Source organism: Meles meles, chromosome 6, assembly GCF_922984935.1.
Source record: "Meles meles chromosome 6, mMelMel3.1 paternal haplotype, whole genome shotgun sequence".
In the NCBI taxonomy this organism is placed as follows: domain Eukaryota; kingdom Metazoa; phylum Chordata; class Mammalia; order Carnivora; family Mustelidae; genus Meles; species Meles meles.
Window position 1 is genome coordinate 145,925,791 of NC_060071.1, and position 25,999 is coordinate 145,951,789.

A 25,999-nucleotide genomic window follows, 5' to 3' on the forward strand; every position below is an offset into this window, starting at 1 on the left:
ATCCACTGTGTCTGACATCTGAGGGATGACCTGGAAACCCTGAATCCTGACACTTGTTAAAAATCTGGTCCTCTATAGAACATGTTTAAAAACTGGTGAATTCAGAACGTTGTGGTTTGCAAGCCCCGCAAACTCCAACACTGGCTTTGGCTCAGCCCCCATGCAGAGAGCACAACACAGTGAATACAAGGGGGAGGTCTGAACTCCGAGAATCCCAGAGAAATGAAAATGAAAACCACGCAGCACAGCCAGTAAAAAGAACATCGAGAAAACAGAGTGCCCAGAAAGGAGGTTATTGCCAGCACTCAAGCCAGAGGCAGCAGGAAAAAGGACAGCAGTCCCAGGTGCTGATGGGGTTGCGGCTATGTGGGATGTGAGCAGCATCAACCTCTATCAATATGGGACCATAAAATCCCTACCTGCCCAGTAGGGGAATATGCAACCAAAGGCCAGGAGGGTGGGCTTCTTGGTTTTTAGATGGAAAGAAGTTTAACTTGGTCAGTAGGTGGAAGAAGGAAGGAAGGAGGAAAGGAAAGAAAAGAAAAGCAAAGAAGAGAAGGAAGGAAGAAAAGGCGTCACTGCTCTAGCTCAAATGCATTTGGGGTTTCAGCTGCTACTGTCACATGCAACGGAGTGCTACTGTCGTAATAAAAACATCCAGCTCTCTCCTGGCTTCTGTTGTTGACTGAGTCTTTTTTTTCTCCTTTTTCATTCTTTTTACCTTCTACTAATGGACGTACAGAACACTGAGGTGCGTTGCCCCGCATCACGCAAGAACAGAGTCTTTCCGTGGCCTCTTTATGTTTCCAAGCCAAGTCTGAAATGTCACTGACTAAAACACTGAGCAGACCTGTAATTACTTTCAACAAAGTAGCTCCTTTAACGGAGTTTTCCGCATGTAGATGGCATGTAATATACATATTGTGAGCCTTCCTTTCAGCATGGGGAGCACTTGACGGCTACAATCACAAATTTTCTTCTAAGGGAGCAGTTCTGACAGCCACCTTCTTCCTGAGTTTTTGACGTGAAATCCATTTTCATCTCCTAACACACCGACGGTGAGGTACAGTGTGTGCACAACAAAATCTGTAAAAATTAACACTTTGCAGGATTAATTGAATAAAGATTGTTAGCACATGAACACGGGGAGCGCTGCTCGGATTCAATCTAGCCGCGCTCCCGGGGCCGCTGCTACTGAAACAGGGCTTACATCACTGAGGTTTATACCGCTATTTAATGTAATTAAAGAAACCAGTGGCACAGTCCTCCACGGAAATATCATTTCTATTGCAGGGTATTCCCATTAGAAATTGGGGGAAGTCAGAGCACGCGGACTTTGATTTTGTTGTAATTTTTTTTCCCCGTTAGCTGTCTTTGAAACAGAGCCGATGTGCTGGGCCTCAGACAGAACCCGGTGCAGAAACCCCGCAAAGATCGCCCAGTAAGAGGAGTCCAGGCTCCTGGCAGGAGCACTCTGCGTTTGTCTTTTGTTTGTTTTTGTTTTTGTTTTTGAAGCTGTTAAAAAATATATAGATACTTTTTAATCTGCTGTCTATATTCAGCTGTAATTCTCTGCCCAGCAAACACCAGCACATCGTGACAATGACTTTTCAGATACCAGCCTCCCCTCACCCCCCAAACGAGGCTGTGGATAAAGACACGGAGGGAGGGAGGTGTCTCTTTTATATAAACAATGATAGTGTGGCCAGGATCCCAATGAGCTCCAGACCCGAATCGGGACTAGAATCTAGCTGTAATCTCCGAGGAAGAGTGCAGAGCAAACGCCCCTCAGGAGGCCTTGGAAATGAAGCACACAGAACCCACCAGAAAAAAAAAGAGAGAAACAAAATCTTTACACCACATCATCCAAAATGGTAGAGAAAATTAAGTCTGGGGCTGAAGGGAAGGGAGCCTGACTCAGCTAGCTCTCCCGGCCCTAGGCAGCCTCCCCCCTCGTCTGAAGGCTGCCTCTTGCCCTTGGAGCCGCCAAGTGCAAACAAAAGTGAGACCCATCTCTGAACCTGCTCTACGCGTGTCCCTGCGCCATGGCGATGACTGCGTGGGCTTTGTTTTTCTTTTTTTCTCTTCTCTAAGTGCATTTTTTTGATACTCTTCTTCTACATCCTAATTTCTTTGGGGGGAAGAAAAAAAATCAGTGTCACTAAAAAAACGTCACTCTGTTTTGCAAAATCCAGCAGCTTCCTTGGCAGCGAGAGAGGCTGGCTGGCATTATCCCCTCATTTGACAAAACTACTATTTCTGGGCATGTGCTCAAAAACAGGTAGGAAGCAAATGCTGAGAAATAAGGAAGTAAAAACAGGCAACAGATTTTTCACTACCAAGAACGCCAAGCGTAAACACGATTTATTTAGCTGTGTTTAACGTGTCTGTCCTCCACGCAACAAGGAGCCCACTTGGGTTGAAGGGAGGGTGGGGAGGAGGGGACAGGAAGAGGGAGCAGGGGGACAAGGGGGACAGAGGGAAGAGGCTGACGGCTCTGTACAAGGACTTCCTGAATGATTCTGTTCAGTTTTAGAAGAATCTTCTGCCCCAAAACACACGCATGTGTCAAAAGAAGACAACACAAATCGGCCGGTTAATTAACGAGCCGCCACTAACAAAGATAGAAGACCCAGTTCAGGCAAACAGTGCTATCTCCTTGCCCACTTCCCTGGCCTTTTTGCAAACCCTGGGGGCTGGCGGCTGGGACGGGCCCGAGGCCCCTCAGGTAGGGGTGTTCAGAGCTTCCGAGTCCAGACAAGGGGAGGGGGGAGTACCACTGCCCTCCCTGCCCAGCCTCACATGGCCACGTGGAACTGACTGAGATCTGTATTCAATTAAGGAGCACCAGACAGCTTCTGGCTCCTTGCCTACACCAACGCAGGCTCTGGGTATCTGCTATGCCCCCCACCCCACCCAGGCTCTACTGCCTGGGAACAAGGGCTCTATCAAGTCCCCTGTGGAGAAGGCAGAGTGCCACACTCCCCTACCCCCACCCCCAAACTCAAGCCTGAGGTTTGGGCCCTGCCAGGGTGAACCAACCAAATCCATGAAGCAAGGATCTGTATTTTCTAACCAGCAAGACTAAACCGGAGGTCTCGGGCCCTGCCGGGGGTTATTCCTTTTAAAAATCTAACTCAGGTTTACTCAGCATTGGCTGGAAAAAGGGAACCAAGCCTCATCAAAAGGAAAACAACACAAGAGGAAGATGGAGTCCCAAAAGGACTGTTGGGGCCTCCCGTTTCCCCCAAGAAGGTGCCAGGTCAGAGCGGCCAGCTGTGCGCTCTGGGGGCCTAAATGCCCATTTTTGTTAGCTTTCAGAGGTGGCGGCCAAAAAAGGGGAGAATTTCCTCACCAGCCTGCACTGCAGTGAGTTCCTTCCTCATCTGCGTCTAATAAGACTGTGCACTTAAAGGCAGCCTGCTGTATGCATTCCTCCCCACCCCCCAAGTCTACACCCCCCCTACCCAGCTCCTGTCTGGGGGCCAGACCCCAAACGTCAGTAAAGATACCTTTTCTGGTATATTCGGGGCAAGAGTAACAGCAAACCCCACTCCATATTAGGATTCTGACTCACGTGACAGTCCCCCAAAATGAATGGGGACGGGGCAGAGGTATTTCCTACTGGTATTAGGTTTTTACATTGAAAATTCAAGTCCTCCCCCTTGGACTCCCCACTAAATCCCCTAATTCTTCCCCCCTGCATTGAAAATGACACGCTGCGCTAGTAGTTACTTGATTCCTCTCCCCTTTGCAAATTAGTCACTCTGCCCCCGTGCACTGAGCGATGCGAGTCGATGCTTTTACGAAATGTCTTTGAAATAAGCAATTACTTCACTCCTGCAGAATGGTCTGTTTTCATATCAGGACGGTGGCAGGAGTGTCAACAACTGGATATCCCCATTTTATAGATGAAGAAACTGAGACCCACCCGAGGGCTGTTTAGGAACAAACACATCTGAGACTGTGTGAACACCTTGACTGTGGTGCTTTGACAAATGAGGCGGCCCAGAAAGGCTCCAGAGGCTCTGGCCCTAACCAGGGCTCAGGTGCGGCTCTGGGAGACCACACTTCTAGAAAAATCCTGCAAGAAAATCTAGATTTCTCAAAGTAATAAAACTGAGAGTGCTTAACTGCATGTCCAAAGGAGGCCTCCCCAGGATCCCTCTGGATAACAATTCCACTGGTATTTCAACATGATCCAGCTGACAAAATCCCCCATTCCCAAGCAAATCTCCCACCCGTGGCTCCTGAACAAAGCAAGGCAAGTCATCTGCACCCTGCAGACACGTGGCTCAGAACACCACACTGCAAGGCAAAGCAGCCCAGCCTGCCCCTCGGACACAAAACGGTGTGTGTGTCCTCCCAAGGCACGAGAGCACCCAGGGGGCTGCAGAATCCTCTCCTTGAGGAGGATTCTGGACAAGAAACTTCCACCACTCTGCCTCATAATTTTTTGTACTGTTGAGTCCTCAAAATAAAGAAAGCAGAGGTAAGCTGGCTTCCTCCTTCTCCGTTTCCTAGACATTAAGTCAGCCTACCACACAGTTACCTGTCTTTCAAGCCAAACATGAACATCCCCCCGTAAGCACCCTGATTCCAAAAATCCTACAATTTAAGACATCCCTCTTCAGGAACCGCAGAGACCTAGGATGGAGCCCCTCAAACACACACACGTAATTAGGGTTTCATCCATCGTTCTTTCTGTAAAGGAATCCAGTAACATAAATATTAATCAAACACAAGAATCTGCCTTTCTAGTCTTGGACCATTATGAGTGCCGGATTGTGATCTTTACCCGTATTTACAGATATTCAAAGGCAGATTCCATCATGTTAGAACTGTTATAAATGGACGTCTGAGAAATCAACGAGCAAGTTCAGGCAGATATGAAAACCTTCCTGTCCAGGACTGCCAGCAGCTTTGAGTTCCCAAGTGTTGAATTTGTTACCTTTTCTGCAGGCCTTTCAAGAAAAAAATAAATTGACAAATGCTTTCAGATTCCTCCAGAAGAAAAGCTGGCTTCTCAAAGTTCGGGTTAGCTAAATCTGAGATTTTCTTAAGATCAACTCTTACTCTAAATGCCATGAAGGCATTGTTTACGAAGTACTTTAGCCTTTGACAGCACAAAAAGTGCAATATTCTGTTATGATTTGGGTCAGCCCAAATCATAAATAAATATGTATATATATTTTTTTTAGATTACCTTGACTCTTGTTACAGCAAATATATTCTGTGTGGTTCAGACCTATTTCTGAATAATGGAAAATAGAGACGTGGCTCCAATTCTAGCCTAGAAAAGCTGTCACACTGAAGGTAAACTTTTAATCTTCTATAGGCAAACAGCATACATTTTTATTTCTGGAGTAACAGCTTTGGGAAAATGTTTGAACATTTTCTTAAGAGCTTTGTGGTAAATACATTGGGCGTCCAACCACTGCTTTTCTGAGTCTTTAAGGGTCTGTTGGAGTGCTTTAAACAATTGGAGGCCAATTTTTAAGAAGCAAAAATAAAGAGAGACTCCTACCAAGGTGACCATTTGCATACAAATTCTCTTTGGGGGGGTTATTGTAAGAGAAGTCGGGCTGGAAGAAGGACTGACATTAATTCCCTGTAATTCCACGAGGCTTTGTGTCCCACTCTAGTAGAGGGCTCCATTCCCACACAATTGGGGAAACACTTTTGTTCTTGAGTGTTTTAAAATCCCAGCCCCCAGGAATTCCCTCTAGAAAAGCAGGCTCCCTCTCCTCCCCCCGCCCCCCGGGGAGGGGAAAAAAAAAAAAAACCTACAAAGAAAACCACTTTGGGACGGGACTGTTTGCCCAGGATGGTCACAAAATGCACAAAGGAACTCTTTGAGGCTCCCTCTAAATGGGCCTCACCTGGATCCGGGGAACTGCCGGGCTCTGTCGGGCCAAGGTGGGCTGATGCCGAGTTCGGTCGGGCGCGACACTTTCAGAGCGTTCGAGGCGGGGTGAAGAGGGGATCCCAGTGTGCCCCCAGGACCAAGAAAATGCCCAGGAAGGAACGCCACCCCAGCGAGGAGCCCCGCCCCTCGCGCGCTGATTTTTGAGGATGGGACCACTGGCAGGAGTTTTCAGGGATCCTGAAATGCAATTCCTCACGCCCGGGAAGGTCACTAGAGCGGCGCGCGTCTGGGGGTCAGGGAGGAGAGGGCGGGTGGAGGAGGGGCGGACCCGAGCGCACAAAGGGGCCCCAGGCCGGCGGGCTCCCCGCCCTTGACCTTGGGTCTCCGCCTCCATCCATCTCCGCCCGCTGCCAAGGAAGAGGGCTGGCCCGGGGCCAAGGGCGAGCTCGCCGGGCTGCTGCGGGGCTGGGGGCCGACAGGGGGCCGCCGGGGGCGGGGAGAAAGGGTCTGGGGGCGGGGGGAAATAACTCGAGGGCTGCAGAATGCTCGGAGGAAACCTGCATTCCAACTCCCCCAGCTCCTTCGGGAGCGGGTCCCGGAGAGACTCCATTTCACTGCTCGCCTCCCGCCCCCCAAAGCAAAAGTTGCAGGAATGCACCAAGGAAGACCCCCTCCCCTGGACTAACCCTACGACTCGTCTGCTCCCCGCCCCCCTCGGACCCAGGCCGAGAGGGGGAGGAGAGCTGTCACCGGAGGAAGAAAGAAGCGCGCCTCTTCGGCGAAGCCAGACGCGGGCAGGGTCAGCTGCGCCTCCACCCGCCCCTCGCAGCCCCGCTCGGGCAGCTGGCCCATTAAATCCCCGAATTATGCATGGGCCTGGAGCCCCCTCGGCCCTCCCGCCCCAGGAAGACACAATCAACGTGCGCGGCGAGCTTGGGCCGGGAAAGCAGGAGAGACGTGGCGGACGGTCGCCTAGCCGCGCGCCCCGGGGCGCAGGCTGGAGAGGCCGCGGGCGAGTCGGCGAGGCCGGCTGCCTGGAAGGGAACAGGCGCGCCCAAAGGCCGGGGAGTAGCGCCTGGGAGCCTGCGCCCGAACCGTAGCCGGCGGGTAGGCGATGGACACCGACCGCAGGGGAGGCCGCCGGTGCAATCACCGAGTCGCCGCCGAAGTGTCGCCCGGTTTCCGTGCGGGGTCCGGGAGGTGCGGGCCGCCTCGCGCCCCCGCCAGAGCTCGGCACCACACGCCTTGGGAAAGGCCATTGTGCGCCTAGGCTTGGGAGTGAGGGGAGGCTAATGGACCCCAACCTTGGCGCCCCCGGGGAAGAGCCCAAAGTCCCCGGCGGGTGTGTCAGGAGTTCTGCCCCTGCCCCCTCCCACGTGGGAAGGGATGATTTGCTGGGGGTGGCACCGTCAGGGGGGGAGGGGAGGAGGCTGGGAAGGGGGAGGGTCGCTGGAGATCCGGGAACGGGGGCAAGATAAGTCTTGCAAGTTGCAACCGTCGGGACACACGGGAAGTTGCGTTAGTCGTGAGGCAGGTGGCGCCTCGTTTCATGGGAGCGGGAGAAGATGTACAGCCTCAGAGTTGGGAGGATTTTGATATCCGTCTCCCTCCTCCTCCCCCATAGTCTTAGAATGCGCGCAAGACCCGAGACCCTCCGAGCTCCATAGCCCTCCTGGTTTCGCATCCCCACAAAACGTCATTTTCGGTATCCAGGAACCCTTGCTGCGGACAGCAAGGCCCCGACCCGGGAGTGTGGAACTTGTTTGCTGTCTTGGGCCCCGTTTGTTTCTGGCAATGAGTTCTCTCTCTCTTTTCCTTCCCCTCCAAAGCAAAGGCCAGGTCAGGAAAATTACATACTACTTTTTCCCAGCGAATAAAGGCGCCTCCTTTGCAGGGAAAGTTTTACAAGGCAATGATGTCAATGATGCAAGAAGAAGACCACACTGTTTAGGTTTCTTAATTGGCTGGCTTTGAACTCTTGGTGGGAGGAGGAAAGAATCCACTCTGGCTCCTTTGGAGAACTTAGTTTTGTGGGGTCTACCAACCTCAAACTTTTTAGCCCGTTGCTGGGGTGGGAAGGGGTCATCAAAGGTTTGTCCTGTTTCTCCTTAAGGGAAACAAAGAACCTTAGATGGTTGCGAGAAACAGAGCCCAGGGCAGGCACTCCCTGGCCCCCAGCCTCAAAGGAAGACCCCCAGAACTCAGCTGGGGGACTACACTCCCCACACGCCATGCTCTGCCCGGAAAAGTCTTTAAAACAAAGCCAGTGGTTTCTCGAGTACGTTCAAAGATTCTTTTGGTACCCGAAGTCAGGAAAGCAGAACATTCTGCATTCTGGACACCGCCAGGTTGGACCGATGTCCTCACTGGAGCTTCATCACAGTGTAGGCACTGGGACGGTCAGATGGCAAGGCTCTGTTCATGGGGGTTCCTCTTGGGTGGGCACTGACCCACGCACCTGCGCGCCTCCGAATCCGGATGTGCCTGCTTGCATCGAAGCTGTGTGCACACTTGCAGCCTGAAGGCATGGGGAGCTGTGTGGGTCCCCAGTCCCCCAGGAGTCCACAGCCCTGATCAAATATGGCCTTGGCTTGAAGAACTAGCTGGGCTGGGGTCTTCACCCTGCCCTTGACAGTGCATCTGAATAGCTACCTTCTCTTCTCCACACCAGGAATGGGGGTTCTGACTTCTCACCTCCAACAAAAGGTCATTTTGTTAATATTCCTCCACCCAAAAGAGCCTGGGGTCCCAGTTTTCATGCTGGTGGGAGCAGCAGGTAGCCACTTCCCCAGACTTATCTCTCAAGTGATCACACCTCTTTCTCCGCCAGACCTCCCACTCGGGCACTCACGCCCCCCTCCCTCGACACAGACTCATCCTTCCTGAGCCACCCCATCCACACACTCCCACCTCCAGATCAAAACCAGCAGACCAGCAGGATGAGGACTCTAAGGAAACCCACTGAAAAACAAAATAAAAATGAAACCTAGAAGCCTTGCCTTCTCCAGAAAGGCCTCCTGGTAGGCCTCTAAGTCCTAATCACACCCTGCGAGCTGGAGCTCCTCCCTGGACTTAATTTGGGCAAGACCGACACCCCTACCCCCTTAGGTCACTGGTCACCATCTAGCAGTGCATGGGTCAGAGGGTGTTCCAATTTCATGGGGTTTGAGAGTCATACAATTCGGGAGGTCCTGTGAACAAAAAACAAATACCAAACCACATCTACAACATTAGGGACAGTGCCTGGAAGACGCACAGGAGGGGCCCTGAACCGAAACTCTGCCCCAAATCCTTCCAGGGGAATCTTCAGGGCTTGAAGCAGAAAGAAACCCAGTTTATCCTTTAGTATGACAGTTTTCATTTCAGCCACCAATTTCTTCAAAGAAAATTTATTTCCTAAACCCAAGATGTAACAAACGAGGGAAGCTGGTTGGGCTGCTGGGTGGGAGGAGGATTTAGGTAGGAAGCTGGAGCTTACCGCCCACCCCACCCCCCCCACCCCCCCCCCACCCCCGCCCCGGGGGTTCTTGCAGCTGTTCAAAACCACTGGTAGCTCCTTCTCCTATTTCAGCCCAGGAAGCTCAGGCCCAAAGAGGGGGAGGGTCTGCTCAAGGTCACACAGCCTGTGGGCCCCAGGGCCTAGACAACACCCCAGGTCTTTGGCCAGAGTCCACCACGCCTGCCCCTCCTCAGCCTGCATTCCGAGGCCCAGCTGCCTCCCACCACCCGACCTGACTGGGCTGGCTTTGGCTCCTAACAAGACCGGTCTGCACAGACAGCAGTCAACATGAAATCCACAGACACGTGTAGGACAGGTGGAGTCCACCATCCTGCTTCCTTCAACTCACACGAGACCAGCTCCCATCGTGGTGCTTCACCCACCAAAGAAGCCATCACTGGTGGCCAGCCAGGCGCAGAAGCAGCCTGTACCAGACCCTGTTAAAGTACTGCATGACCCCCTGGGCCTGGGCTCCCCGTGAAGTCCATTGGAAATCAGGGGCCTGGTGTCTAGGCACAACTCTGAGGCTCTTAACCTCTCTATGACTCGGTTTCCTCATCTACAAAATGAAAGTAATAACTGATTTACCACCTTCCCTTCACAGGGAAGACATGACTGCTGGAGTCACAGCCCGGGCCCCTAAGCACAGGCTGTGTGACCCTGGGCAAGTGACTTAACGTTTCTGGGCTTCAGTTTCCTCATTGGTAATGTGGGCTTGATACCAGCACCTACCTCAGGGAGGTGTGAAGGAGGATTAAATCAGTGAATTGTTGCAAAGCCCTTCCAACAGTGACTGATACAGAGTTAGTCCTAATAAGTATGTGTTCAGTTAAAAACCCAGGTACAAAAATTCAATCTTTTTGTTTCCTCAGTGAAAAGATAAACCCAAGGGCACAAGAATGACCGGCAGACTGCCCTATTTATATAGTTTTACTGACACAGAGCCCCCTCCTAACAGATTCTAGAGCTACTGGTTATGCATTAGTCAGGCATGAAAATGAGCACACACACAAAAAAAGCAGGCTGTCAAGTGCCTAATAAAAAATTTAAGCCAACTGCTATTTACTGTCAAAATAAAAACCTAATAATAATGATAACAGAGGCTCAGGGTTGGTTAGGTCCCCCACCTGGGAGCCCCGTGACCTTCCCTTGCTCTCTTGCCTAACTTCCCATCCTCCCTTGCCCAACTTCCCGTCCTCCTTTCTGCATTGCTTCTGGAAGCATGGAACCACCTCTATGAATCACAGCTAACAAGGGCCCCAGACCTAAAGGAAACCTAGTAAGGAGAAAAAAAAAATTACCCTGTAGCCGACTAGAATTTTTGGTTTTCTTTTTAATTCAATAAAACTTTCAATGACAATTCAGCGCTACAGTTGCACTGGGTAGCTGCTAACACTCTGTGACGGTTTGCACAGTCTAGCTTTAATCTCTCTTCTCCCGGGGAGGCCAGCAGGGCAGGGACTGTCCACCCTCGCTGACAGATCAGGACACTGGGACTCTATCGGGGAAACAGCTAACCTCAAGTCACGGAACCGGGCAGCCTGGTGTGGCAAAAGGGCCACTTGACTCAAGATCACTGGGGTCTGGACTCAGCCCTGCCAGTAACAAGTCACATATGCTCACTTAAGAACGGGAGGAGTCCTCCGCAAGGGATACTTCCAGCTCAGGCCAGGAGGCCAGAATCCCCACGTGGATCCCTCCAGTGGTTTTCTATTATTAATAACAGCTAACAACCCACAGGGACCTAACACAGGAGCGCACTGTCTAAATCAAACCTTGTAACAAGCGTACGAGATAAGAAAGATTATCTCCATTCTATAGGAAATGGGGAGTTGGAGAGGTGAGCAAATGGCCAAAGGTCATTGGCAAACCCAAAATCCCAGCCCAGATCCATCCACCTGAAGGCAGGTCTTAATGCTTTCTTACCCACCACCCACCCCTTCAAAACCTTCATGAGACAGGCAACCTATGAGGAAGGCTACACACAGACTGTGGGTCAAGGTCTCTGGGGGCCTGAGGGCTCTAGGCTGTATCCACAGAGTCAGATCAGGATGGCTTCAGAGGTCACCTGTGACAGGGTCTGGAGATAGTGCCGGCCCCTACTGGCTGCGCCAGCCAGGCAGAGTTAGACTAGTCCCTAAAAGCCTCCATTCCCCGTGCCATCTGAGGAAGTCAGGCAGACCTGAGTCTGACTCCACTTTGCTGTGTGATCTTGGGCAAGTCCCTTCACCTCTCTGAGCCTTAGCTCAACATGGGATTAGAAAGGAGCTATTTCAAAGTGGGATTAGAGGTATCTGTTTGAAGTCTGGTATCTATTTCAAGATGAGATAAACCAAGCAAAGCCACCTAAGCACAATGTGGGTTACCAGGTAAGACCCCTCTTCCCCACGACCTACCAGCTCTGCCCCAGTTCTGGGGTCAGCCCTACAAGGCCCAGTCCAGGACCAGGTCTCTCAAACCGGCCGCTCCACTGTTCTCGGCGCAGACAGAACTAATAGTGAGCTGTCACGATTTAGTAGTGCAAAAAGATAATCCATGCTACAACACACACGGATTTCATCTTAATTTGGACGCAAAATAGCAACTCTAAATATAGCAGACGCAAGTTTTTAAAGACAACCTGCAAGTGGGGTTTATCTCCAGTTTCCAGCACAAGCAAGTTATTTAGTTTCTTCCACTGGCCAAGCTAATATTCTCTTTTTCACATTTATGTTATTTATTTTCTTTAATCTGAAATGCGCATTTGCCGAACAGCATGTATAGCCTCCAGCTGATCAGAAGCCCTTTTCTCCGACACATTTGGCCTATTGATGGGTCACTGGGACCCTAAACCAAACCCCCTGTCTGCACTCGGCCTGCTACCTGAACACCCCTCCCCGCCTCCAGGGGCACCCCAGACCCTTGCTAGGTTCCAGATGAAGACGTCAGAGCGGGTGGGGCCAACGGAGCAGGAAACCGCCTGCCACTTCCAGCCCAGGGGGGTCTGCCACCTCCTGTCACCCGCTGCCTGTCTCCCGCATTTCTCCAGAAATCTGACATTTGTGGTTGTGGGGGGAGGAGGACAAAAAGGCAAAAGGCAAGCCTCTGACTGACAGCTGATGGCTCATTCCTCCGGTTATAGCTTCATTTGGTTATGGAAGGGGTGATAACACGTGAAAATGAATTACCTGTGATCAAGAGCCTTCCCTCCAGTGGCGATAAAATGGGGGTTCTAAGGAGGAATCGGGGGCAATGGCTGAGAGAGATATCCAAGGTAAGTTCTCAAGATTCTGACTGAGAAGCCAACACCTCGAGCTGCCAAGTGGGGTCCACACTCTCTTAAAAGCTTTTCAGGAAGCTTCCACTTCTCAGTCATCCGGCTGCAGCCAGAGCCTGGGCTAAGTGGGCAGTCTCTGGGTCTCATCCCTGTTCATTTTCAGCACAGGACTGACAAACGGGGACAGACGAGGAAACTGAGGCCCAGAAAAGTGAAGTGGCTGGCCGGGGCAGGCACTGGAATCACACCCCTCCCCACGGACACCCTAGTCCATGCTCCCTTGATCCGCCCGGCTCGTCCCCAGAGGGACCCACCATCAGAGAGGCCACCATAGAACAGTAACAACGTGACCAAAGATGGCTGGGGGAGGGGAGGACACGACAGCTGTTCAGACGTTGTGTCTGATGGTTGAGTTCTCCGAAGCCAATGGAAGTTTCTCCCCCAGTTCCCGGAAGCCCTCCATTAACTATGCTGCCACCAGGAAATGGAGCTGGGGAACCAGCAGCAGTAAGGGGGGAGGCGCCCATCTCGGCAGCGGGCATCCTGTGCGCCAGGCAGGCACGCATCATTTCAACGCCACAGTTACTGTTAGGAGCACTCCTTCAGGACACTGCAGCTCAGGAGGTCAGGTGACATGGCCCAAGGCTGGCAGGCGACAGAGGAGGGCTCAGACATGCACTGGGTCCCTTCCCACGTGGCAGCATGCGGCCTCCCTCGCACCCCCTTCTCCCCAGCCCTCCTCAGGACACCCATCCCACAAAATGGCTCAGAGACTCCCGCTCTTTGCCAACCCTGGAAGCCATCTCACCTGCCCCCTCACCCCCACACCAGGATCAGCTACTCCCATGCCCCCGAGCTCTGCCAGAAGTGGGAGAATGCAGTGGGAAGGGGGCTTAGGAAAGGTAAAGAACTCCTTTACAGGCAGACCTGAGTCACGTCTCCAGGCCAGAGCCCCCCACCTCGGCTCTGGGCCTCAGACACAGGCTGCATAGCCCTGCCCACGACCAAGGTGCAGGGCCCCGGGGCCACAACCGCACATATCGAGTGCAGAGCTGCTACTGCTTGCACTTGGGCCATGTCCCCCAAGGGGGACAGAGCAGCAGCCCAGATGGCCATCCTCCCACCATGCTCCCCCCACCCTGGGCGGGGGAGTGGGGGCTCTGTAACCTCACGGCCAGGGGGCTCAGGACAGGGGAAGAACAGTAGGTGCTTGTTTATTAAATGAGCAAACGAACGAATGGATGAATGCCCTCCGAGTCACAAAGCTCCAGAAAGTTCCTCCTTCTACTCTCCTACTTCTCTATCATTAAAATAAATAAAGATATAAAGGAAAGAAAAAAATGGTTAGCCACTCCTTTTATGCCCATCTCTGGACTCCAGTGTCCCAAAGGAAATGGCCGATCCAGGATCCAGCCCTGGTCTAATGACTGATAGAATCCCAACTCCGGGGTCACCCTGGGAGGCACCCTTAAAGGTGGAAGGGATCCCACCTATTCCACGGGCCAACCCTGCCCATCTATCTCTACAGCCCCACCTCTAGAAGCACCTGGCAGCGAGGAGGGCTAGGACCCATGTGGACAACACTCAGACTGTTGGTTCCCTGAAAGGCATGACCCTCATGGTCATGGCGGGCACCTCCCTTGGGATAGCCAAGCCAAAGGCCAAGTCCCAAGTGTTAACAGCCACCCGCTCCCCAGCAACCGGCCCTGGGGACAACGGCGGGGCTTGGACAGGCTGGAGCATCCCTCCCCACCATGGCCGGGAAGCAGGAACAGGAGAGGCCTGGGAGAAGCCAGCGGTACCAGGGGCCTGGGCAGCAGCTGTGCGGATTTCCGGAAGCCCGGGCGGAGAAGCGCCTGTGATTCCTAGTCCCCCTCTTAAAATATAAAGACTCAATTATCTTTGAGCAGCTTGCTTTACACATGAATTGACACATTTATTTTACAATAAATAACTGAAAGTTATCTGTGTTTCCTTTACTGTTAATCTACACAGAGAAATAATAAACAGGGCTTGTCTACAAAAATGCAAGTAGTGCAGTCCTCAGAATTCAATTAAGCTAAAATAATTAATACTCCCACCATATTAAATTACTTTATACATTTGAGCCACTGAAGTTTTATTCTTTAATCTTTCCTTTTTATTAAATAAAAAAGAAAGAAAGAAAAGTTGGTGCCAAGGCAGGGAGGGAAGAAGGGGAAGGAGGGCCGGCGAGAAGGCGTGACGTTCCGCTAGAACGGGATGGTCGTCTTCAGCTGACACAGCATGGAGACTGTTTTGTGCCTTTGATTAAAATAACATTTTAAAGGCTTTGAACAAACATATCTCTTTAGACTTCTAAGGAATTATTTTACATATTTCTTCAAGAATGAAGAAATCCATTCGTCCTGTTGCTGAACAGAGAAGGCCAAGAATATCTTCCGTCACACACAGAATAAAAATACCGTAGGCTGCTGCCGTACTATGACCCGAGAAAAGGGGTGCTTGGTGCTGGGAGGTGAGGACAAAGCCGCCTTGCAGATTAACTTTGCCTTTTATGAAATCACATCTAGTGGCTGTCTTAAACAAACCTACCCACACTGATCGGCAGCCTCTCCCTGGGAAGTACCTTCATTATGAAATGAGGATTTGGATGGGTTTTGGTGAAAGCAGAATGCCTTGCCATGGAAATAGAAATAGGGACCAGAGTCTCATGGGCAAGGCCTGTGGTCACTGACGCAGGATGTTTATTCCACTGCAGAAAAACTGTTCCTCTGGTGTCAAAGAAAAGAAACACACGGGGACCCCAACAACACCAACAAACGGTACCCGGCATCTTTCTGGATGGGAGGCTCCAGCTCTAACGAAGGCAGCATCATTCATATCTGCAGGGCACTCTGAGAAACCAAGGTTTACATGACCATGGCCTGAACATGCTGGACATTTTTCTCAAAGCCCTCGGCAACTTGAGAGCATGAGAGGCGTCCCTAGAGCTCACCAGCCAGAGGGGAAGGCCCACAGGCCAGTATGATTTGGTGGGGTCTCCCCTGCACCTAGCACGTGCCAGCAGGAGTCTGCATCCCACCACAGCCTCTCACTAATCCCTAAGAGAGATCTCACTAATCCCATTTGAAAAATGGGCAAATTGAGGCCGGAGGTCTCAGACTTGCCACGTGGCTTGCCGCGTTACCCTGCCTGCCTTCTGGGGGATGCGGCCCTCTGCTCCATCCTGCCAGTGGCAGCAGGTGCCTTGGGCTACACCAGGCTCACCCTCCAAGGAGGAGCCCCCAGAGTCTCAGTCCCTCCAGCACCTCTGCTAGCTTCCATGCCCAAAACACAGCCGGCCCCTACTTGCACACTGCAGCCCCAGAGGGGACCCCTGAGAGGAAAGTTCCACCGGCACACAGCCTCCGCTCAGTCAGTGCTCACACCAGGCCTGCCAGCATTCTCACTCCCTGTTGACAAACAGGAAACTGAGGCCTGGACCCAGGAAGCGGCTTGTCCAGAGTCTACCAGCGGGGTGTGACCTCTCATGTACACGCTCGCTGGTGCCATCTTGCTGCGGGACTGGCTGCCGCTTACTACAGGAACACCAGCCACCATGGGCCTCTATCTCGGCCAGGCCTCCCAGGCTCAGAAGTCGGACCTGCGGCAAACACTGGGGCTTACACAGAACACGGGCTCCCTGGAGGAGGCCTGTCAGGCCATGGCCACGGCCCAGCGGGAGACGGTGTCAACTCCCTATGGCCAGAGGACACAACCAAAACACCCATTCTTCAGGTGGGAAAAGTCAGCTATCCAGGTGGTCAGCTGCAAGGGACGCAGCGCTCCAGCAAGTTCCCACAAGCCCTTCCCTAGACCTGCCAGAAGGATCAGGCAACATGAGAAGGAGTCTCTGGGAGCAAGGCACCTCTTTTTATGGATGGGAAACGGAGGCCAGAGAGAGGAAGAGGAGGAAGTGAGTTCTCCTATTCCTAAGTGCCCACCAGGCTCTGCGCACAGGCCACGTCTCATTAGACCTCACCACAAGCCTATGGAGAGCGGTCTCATTAGCTCCATTTCACAGATAGAAAAACTGACTTGTCCACGTTGAGAAGAACAGATTCCAACCCCAGACTGTCTGGCGGCACAGCCAGAGACTAAGCCAAGAACACCAGCAAACCGAAGGTCAACTCGCCTTCCAAATTTCCATTCTGTACTCCTGGCCACCTATGGATTAGACCCCGCAGCAGAGTGTCATTGCCAAAAGCAAAGCAACCATTGGCCAGCTGTGCTGCTCAGAGCCCCAAGCCCGCCTTGTCCTGAGGGGCACCCAGATAGCAGGCCCCTGGAACGGGAGAGCCCTGGCTGGTGGTCCTATCCCGGTAACCCCCGACCCCTCCCAGGCCCGACACCCGGCACGGCGAGGGGGCAGGCGGGCATGGGTCCTGGGAGGTGGCTTGCGCAGCGGCCTGGCCAGGGCAATGTTCCATACCTGCAATGTTCTCCTGCTTGGGGCAGATGCCTTTCGTGGGTGAGAGCAGGTGGTCATCTTCGTCGGGGGTGACCTGGATCCCGATCTCCACCGGCTCGGACACTTTCCTGAGCTCGGAGCGTGAGGAGGGCGGCGGGCTGCCTTTGTCCAGGCCTTTGTCATAGCAAGCACTCAGGCCACCGCACTGCTTCTTCTTGTGCTCTATAAAAACCAGGATGTCCCCCAGGGGGAAGTTCATCTGACACTGTCCACAGGTGAGCAGGTCAGGGTCGGGGCCACCCACCATCAACCCCAGGCTGCTGGGCTCCTCTATCTCCAGACCCTCGTCTTCTTCGAGGATGGCGGCCTCCACATGGTCAGCCTCTGCTGGAGAGAGAGAGGAGAAAGGGGCAGAGAAGACAGAGATGGGCTTAGGCGATCACGGGCACCCATCAACCCATTCCAACCCTTCCCCACCGAGAGGAGGCCCCTCCACTGCAGGGTCCCAGAGGTCACCGAGTCCCCACATGACTCCTGGAGGCCACAGATGGACAAACTGAGGCTCTGAGAGTAACATCATCGCCCGTGGAAGTGGTTGCTTAACTGATGTTAAACTTTCTGTTTTGTCATTTATCTACTGCTAATTCCCAACTCCTGACCCCACATACCAGGTAAACACATCCACGTGCACATACCCCCCATCCCACTTTCACAAGAGGCTCAGGGTCCTGGGCCCCGTACTTCAAGCTAGAGACGTGTCTCTTCCACTTTACATCATCCGAGAATCACCTGGGGAGCCCTGAACCCCGTGCCCAGGCGGCACCCCAGACCAATTACAGCAAGATCCAAACCTCAGATTGTCTTTTTGTTTTTAAGACTCCCCAGGTGATTCCAGTGGGCCGCCAAGGCTGAGAACCGTGCGCCAGAGCCGGTTCACCCTGCCTGGGCTCGATCTGCCGCCCCCCTCCCTTCCACGGTTCATTCATGTCCTCCCCATTCATGGGAGCCCTGCTTGCGTTCCTCTACCTCAGACCTGGCTGCACACCAGCCAAGAAAACAGAGCCCCAGACGGGCGTCAGGCAGCCAGTCCTTAGGAGAGAAAGAAGCCCACATGCTCAGAAAGCAACAAGTGAGCGCTGGTTCAAAAAGAAACGTGGAAGGAAAAAAACCGAAAAAAAAACAAAAAACAATGCAGGGGAAGGGACTCTGCAAATCTGCTCTCTGAAAGAGGGAGCCGGCTCTGCTCCTGGTCAGACTGCCATCACTTTGTAGATTTCCAGCACTCATCAGCTCCCACTGTCCTTTTTGTTTGTTGGTTTTATTTTCACTCCCAGAAAAAGAAAAGAAAAAAAAAAAAAAAAAAACCCTCTTCAGACTCCAAAAGCATTTCTTGGCAGACGACAAACCACACTTTCAATGGGCTGTACATTTTCATATTTCTTTACCAGCCGATATACTTCCCTTTTTTATTTTGGAGGGGACATGGGACCCAAATATTTTGAAGCCAGTAAATGCCTCAAAACAGCAGCAACCCCCAGAGGGAGAACAGGAGGACTCGGCAGCCAAAAGTGTCATAAATAAGGGCACTGGACGATGAGGTTGCACATCCCCTTGGGCTCTGAGCAAACGTGGGTTGGTATTTTTCAAGAGCAAACAACTTGGTCGTGGAGACGGCACAAGTGTCAGGCTGGTGGGAAAAGCCAAGGTGCAGCCAGAGGTCTGACTCCCGAGGAGGCAGGTAAATTTTAAGTTGTACGGTATTTTGTAAGATACAGTGAAAACCACAGAGGAACGGAGGGAAGGGATGGAAGGGAGGGAAAACACATTCCGGGGCAGTGAAGTTACTGACGGGCCAGAGCCAAAGAACAGATAATTTAAGGAAAAAATTCTGTGGCATCTTCCATCCTACATATGAATCCCTGTTCTGTATTCTCTGAACTCAGCTTCTTTAGGGCCTGTGAGAGTCCATGTGTGATACTGAATCTGGGATGGACGGTGTAGGACAGGTAACACGTCTGAGCCACACGTGAACAGGTCGAGGCACAGGTGTTGCTGGGAAGGAAAGTCAACATTGGAGAACCTGCCTATGTTTAGAGACGAGCAGAGAGGGTGCTCCATGAATTACCCTTGGACATGCAGGAGACCCAAGTCAATGCAAGAAACTACCCCAAAGATGAGGAAATCTTAAATGTGTTATCTCCATACCTCTAAAACACACACACACACACACACACACACACACACACACACACACACACACTAACCTATAAGGTAAGAGAAACCGTTTTCACCAAGCCAGCCCCGGGAATCATTAATTACACTTTAAAAAAAGAAATCGGGAGTTTACTTAAAACAGAGTTGGAAGACAATGCTACATAATTAATTTACCAATTTATTTTATGAAAAGATGCTTTGGTATGGCTGAAATGTAATCACAGCCCTCACGCCGAATGGTGGTTGTAGGGGGGTACCAGATTCCTGTGAACGGTTTGTCAGAATGGAAAAGGTAATTATTCGGTGCTTCTTTTCCCTTTAATGATCTAACATTGAGCAATACTGTTTATATTGAAAAGCTTGCACCTTTAATTACCAATTACATATACATAATTTCAGAGCCAAAGGAGAGGGCTGTGAAAACAGTTCTTTAGAAATATAAGGATGTATTGTGCGCCATTTCTAGAGAGGGAACTCTAATAAATGGGAGGAGGATGTCAAAATATTGTTTTGTTAAAAAAAAAGAGAGAGAGAGAGGCACAAAGGAAATGAGCTGAAAAGCAAAAAAAGGACAAAATGAAACAGACTTCAGAAGGAGCAGGGGCAAGCTCTGCGGTGGGAAGGGTGAAGGTACCTGGTTCCCAAATGCCACTTGCCCACAGGCCTGGAGCTCTGCTGCGTCCCCGAGGCCATCACACTTCCAGTGTGACCATCCTTGCTGGGGATGGGGAGGTGCTTCCTGCCGCTTAATAATTTAATCTTTCTCGTCCTTGTTTTGTTTTGCTTTTCATTAACTTTTTCAGCCCTGCCTGTCGTCTCTCCTGGGAGGAGTTCTAGGAAGCCGGGGCAGACCTCTTCTCTGCTAGGAGGCTTTAAGCTACATAATTTCAATTCGATCTTCTCATTCAAAAGACACGGCCGACTACTTTAAAAATTAGCAAAGGTCATAGAAGCCTGTTCGCAGGCATTCCTGCCTGTCTGCTTTCTACCTTTGGCTGAGGACTTGGTACCAGCACTTTTTTTTTCTTTTTCTTTTTCTTTTTTCTTTTCTTTTCTTTTTTTTTTTTTAACATCTGGTATTCTTTCCTTTATTTGGCTCTCTCTGCCTTTTCACTTTCCTCCTCCAGCAGTCACTGCGTCTAAAAGTATCCATTCGCTGTGCTACAGCTGTGAGTCCTGCCTCGGCCTCCTGGCAGCCAAGCCCCCCTGAGCAGCCAGGCCCTGCAGCAGTCCCACAGAAGGCCCTGAACCTGACCTCCTGGACCCAGGACCCAGCTCACTGCCTCGAAGGGAATCCAGGGGCAAAAGAAACAAACAACCAAATCTTCCCTCCCACTGTCAGTGTTGAAAGTAAAACTCAAGACGACAGCAGGAGGGGTGTTCACCCTACTCCAAGAATGGGGTTTCCTCTCTCCCCTCCTGGGGCGGGTGGGGGGCTCTGGGCTTCATCTGCCGAGTGAGATACTTCCCAGGAAGGTGGCAACAACGTCACCCCCAAAGTTCAGGCAGCAGAGGCAGCATGAGAACCCCTCCACTGTCAAGTTTTGGGTCACACACAGCATGTAGACCAGGACAGCTTGCTGCGCCTGAAGGCTCGCGCTCATGGCCTTCGGAGACACCCCCAAAGACGGGCTGTGGTTTCATTTCCGCTGGCAGGCGGATACTGAGCTGGGTGTGTGGGGTGCGTGTGTGCGCGTGTGCACGGCCCTTCTTAGAACCATATCGATAATGGAAGAAATAAAAGGAGAAAGAGCCCCCTGGCCCAGCTCAGAGAAGGGCAAAGCAGGCTGTGTCTGGCCCTCCCTGCACCCTCCTTTCCCTGACCTATGGGCATCCGGAGCCTCACGGCCCCACACAGCTCGGAGAACCAGGCCTCTGCTGGGAAAGCCAGAGCGGCCCAAACCGCCACCCAGAACTAAGAAAGCACCAGGAAAGAGAAAAGACACATAACAAAAACAGTTTTATGAATTCCCAGACCCAACAAACCAGCCCCTCAGGCTGTCCTGTCCGGCAAACTGAGGCATTAAATAAAGGAGGCAAAGACTTGGTCTTTCCTCCGAGATGATTTCTGCTTTCGTGAAAAAGTCCCTAAGTGTCAGGCAGCTCTGGAAAATATTGCTGCTCTCGCTATTATGAGCTGAATAAAGTAAGGGATTGCTAAAACGTTTGACTCATTAAGAGGAAAAATGAATGGATGCAGCAGGCAACTTGCTCAAATGTACGCTATCACGTCAGGGTGGGCTCTGAAACGTGAAATCCTAAAGCTCATGGACAAATGCATGTTCTCTCTCTCACACGCACAAACACACAGAGAGTTAATTTTCGTTTACAACAAAACCACATTTTATTTACGAGGCTACACCTCCTCCCAGCTGATACACGCATTTAGAAGCAATGAAATCAGGGTTCACAAATAATAATGGATATTTGTTGTTAAGTAGATGGGGAAGCACTTGATCCGAAGTCAAACTCCCCCATGCCTGAGCTCCGCTGGGAAGGAATTTGGGGCAGAAGACAGAAATGGAAAGACATCATTAACACCGACCCAGCCAAGCAGCCAACAGGCCCCCAGCAGCTGCAAAGGCTTAGCGTGGCCTTACCTGGCCAGAGATTTCCCCCACACGCAGGGCTCAAAGGGCCCCCCCTGCCCTGGTCCATCTGCAACAACTGCCCCGGCACCTGCCTTTTGGGGAATTCCAGCTGAGGGGCCAACCGCCTGCTACCCGCCAAGCACAGTGCGTGTGCATGGCTGTACCCAGAGGACACAGGCCCAAGGCCCCCTTACCCTGCACTGATTCAGATCCCAATCTCTAACGGCTAGGCTACAGTCCAGAAGAAACATAGGAAGAATTATTGTTTCAGTGATATGGTGGGGGGGGGCATGGGTAGGAGAAGGGTGTGGGGGGAGGGGTGCCAGGCTCTTAAAATCGTGCGCCACCAACGTCATAGCAGCCATCCTGAAGTGTACGCATGTTTACAAGAAATGCTCAGCATCCCTCCGCCAGAGCTCTGCATCCGACTGGAGACTTTACACCTGCTTCCTACGAAGACGGAGCCTTTGCCAGCAAGCCCATGCTCACCGATAATCTGCGAAGGGATCTTTTCATTCTCCTCCCCGCAAACATTCCGGGAGGGGCTGAGACTCCAGGCGACACTGAACCACCACCAACACGCACACTCGGCGGAGCACAACACTTTCTGAGCTGCCGTCAATTTTTAATTTATTGGATCCAAGAGAAAATAACAACCGTGGGGAGGGGAGGAGGGAGACGGGTAGATGGGAGAGAGAAGGAATCAATTCTTGGTGGAGAAAATAATCTATGACTAGATGACGCTTAAACGCACGACAAGAGATTTTATGAAGTTCTCCGAACATTGGGAATAATGAAGTGCCCGGCAGAGGCGGCAGAGATAAGAGCAGCCCGTCGGCCCAGCCAGGCATGCATCCGGAGGAATGTCCTCACAGGGTCAGGAGGGGTTAGAACGCATCTGAGAGTGGGAGAATGGAAGAGAATGGATCCCTGTCCAGGGCCCAAGCCCATTTGGCCACCAAATTCCTGCAGCCAGCAAGGCCTAGGGCCGCCACTGGCCCTGGGAGGACACAAACTGAAGGGTGGAAGCAGGCCACATCGTACAGATGAACTCCCTCCCCTGACCACCTGCCCTCTCCGGAGGACAGCTGAGCAGTGCAGCCGGGCCGGGGGTCTCAGAGCTGCTGGCCCAGGCCCCACACACCCCTGACACCCTCCAAAGGCCTCCTCCCTACCACCCTCAGATCGCCTGGAAGGAAAGGTGCATGCCAGAGCCACCCCCCACCCCCACCCCCACAAGACCCTGTCTGTTCCAGGCCAAACACAGCACAACCCTCAAATGAAATTGTCCAGATTTCTGGCATCCAGGTGAAAGGCAGGGAGAAGACTGGGGGTGCACGACCTTGTCGGCAACCGATGGAAATGACCAAGGGTCTGGCTGAGGAGGTCCTGCAGGAGAAGGCCTGAGCCTAGCCGGCATTCCAGGCAGGTGGGGATTCCTGACCCATGGCAGGTGGTGTGGGATACAAGAACCTCAGTCACATAGCCGGGTGGCAGACTCTGGATGGGAAAGTGTCCCCGTGGGAGAAAGAATCCCATGTATACTTGTCACCCTACACCCCCCAGCCTGGTTTCAGGATACTTTGACATATTAAAAACAGCTCCTTGGAAGACACTACTCTAGCCAAGGACTATCCAACCTTCCCTTCCCCACGCTTCATCTACTTCTCTTGAACTCCAAAAACTGAGCTCGCGGGGCCTGTTCTCACCCATTCAAAAGCAGGAAAAAAAGGCCAAATGAATAAGGAAAACAGCGTTCAGGTGCCTTCGCTGATCCCGTCCGTTACTGAGAGGCTACTAATAAAAAGCCAAGTCCACAATACCAAAGAATAGAGTGACCTATGTTTTGATAAATAAAATAGTTGCTTTAAAAGAAAAAAAAAAAAGATTTACCACCATAGAAACCCTCCCAAGCACGTTCAGAAGAGTCCACAAAGCTGCAAATGCCTTAAATCTTCAGAGCCACAACAGGGCTCATAATGACAGAATATAAAAGCGCTCTTTGAGGCCAAATGAAGAGATTTGTTTTATTTAATGCTGTGCTTTTTTCAAAGGTGCTAAGCAGAAGGAAAAAAAGGGACCCTCCACACAGGACACCGGACTGCAAGCCTTCTGCTGCAGGACATTCTCTGAGGCCAGCAACAAAATAGCAAGGACACAAGCCATTTCAATATCTCCCGTGCAAGGTAGAAATTTAAACATGACCTCATTAAAAAAAAAAAAAAAAAATCCTAGCAGCATACCCATTTCTGAAGCACACGTTCATCACAATAACATCGGCATTCAACTTTCTTGAGTCATTTTTGCACATTGTTTTAGCAGAGAACTCATCACAACATCCGCAAATGTATTTCTATTTCAGTGGAAGGGGGTCATAAAAAAGTTGTATGCAACAGAGGCATTTTTTTTTTACACTGAAGTTACCTTATTTTGTGTGGTCTGGGATTTCATTATAGTTAAAATAGCTCACTCAGGCTGGCTAATTCAACACCCAAGCAGATTATCAGCTCTCTTGGAAAAAGAAATAAAGAATGAATTTCCTCAATTTCAGCAACTACACAAAAGACTTGCATATGTCAAAATGCCGGACGAAAAGTCCCAGTGAATGTAGCACCATTAATCAAAGCTCGATCTGGTGTCCCTCTTGCCAGTAAAAAACGATGCTGTTCCCCTCTCCCCGTGCACAGCCCCCACCCCCCCGCACACACACTGGCTCATGCAGAAGATACAAGAAGTATGAAGGAGCATGTCCCTCTGCTTCCGTGGGTCTCCAAATTGCCTGCTGTTGGCTCTCTGTATGCAGGCCTTTGGGAAGACTACGGCTCCAGAGAGGCAGTCAACAAACGGCTTTTCTCAGGAAGGGGTAGAGAAAGGGGGACCAGGACCTGAGCAGGTCTCAGGGGCATCTGGCACCCTGGGAAAGAAGAGAGGTACATGGAGTGGGGAGCGGGGTGAAGGGTGGAGGGGGCAGAACACCGAGGACTCCAGACCCCACCGTAGGAGTAAATAAAGAAACGACAAAGCCATATTCGGAGCAGCTGGATGACAGACATTCATCCCCGGTTCTCTCCCCGTTAAAAAAATCCATCAGTGTGCCTACAGCTACCACCAGCTTCAAAGAAGGATGCTCAGCCGGCAGCAGTCACTTGACTCTGTGGTGTTGGGTGCAGGCCCCAAAGAGCATTTACTTTCCCTTGTCCTCCCATATGGGACCCCAGCATCAAACCTGGAGTCCCAAGTCCTTGGAGAGCTTTGGCTAAAGGAAGACCCCAACCGGATAGCCAGGGGGCCTTCCTCAAGCCACAGGGAAGGCAGGAGGCAGCCTCCAAAGGTCAAGAACCCCATCTCTACCCTCCCCACATGTACTGTTTTTATCAAGCATCGTCATATCTGCGATCCGTGTTTAGTTACAGCTTGTGAACACTCTCCCAGGTTCCAAGGCAAAGGGCTGGGGATTTCTAAAGTGAATTCTTTTAACGGTTTTCTACAGGCCAAAGGCCACTGCCCAGCCCAAGGCTGCGAGGTGACCGTGCCGCTTCATCTCCTGAGTTGTCAAATGAGCTCGCTGCCGCGATATGCTTACAACTGGCTCAATTCAAACATTAAATGAAGTAGAGAAATCATCAGATAAATTGCCGGCCCTCTGTACGGGAGAGTGAAGGCTCCTTCTCAGCTGATGACAGCAGTAGGCTTTTGTCTGACCTAATTTATTTCTCTTTCAGGTTAGAATAAAGCACTCTTTCCTGTCTCAGGGCAACCTCTTCTGCCCATATATTGAACTCAACCATAATACTCGAGGTTAACTGTGCTGTCTGCCTATTTCTTGAACTTGGAGAAGACATTATAGATCCAGAAATCCCGTGATCAAAAGCACACATATTCCCCAGCACTAAATTACATGTTTAGGAGAGAAAGAGTCTCATTAAAAGCCATCCATTAAGGGCACTGTTTGGGGTGAAAGGTATTAGCGACACTGGGTCTAGCAAGCCCATACTCCTTCCAAACAAAGTTTTACACGTTATTTGAGTTGGCATTTGATATCTTTGGGGAATGGTGCTATTTCCCTTAGTACAGTGGGAACATTACCTAGTAAATGGAATTGAGAATCCAAGTGTTATAAAACCTGAGCTAAAAGGAT

The 25,999-nt window shown here is 51.4% G+C and overlaps 1 protein-coding gene across 4 annotated transcripts in view; it reads right to left on the reverse strand.

Moving 5' to 3' along the window:
* Positions 1–25,999, reverse strand: part of BCL11B (BAF chromatin remodeling complex subunit BCL11B) — an 89,715-nt gene that overhangs the window by 58,595 nt on the left and 5,121 nt on the right. For 2 of the 4 annotated variants that reach the window (XM_046009221.1, XM_046009219.1), the window contains exon 2: positions 17,078–17,440. In XM_046009221.1, coding sequence (XP_045865177.1) covers positions 17,078–17,440 — 363 coding nt within the window. Of the gene's footprint in view, positions 1–17,077; positions 17,444–25,999 lie in introns of all 4 variants that reach the window. The other 2 variants (XM_046009220.1, XM_046009218.1) reach the window with 1 other exon arrangement.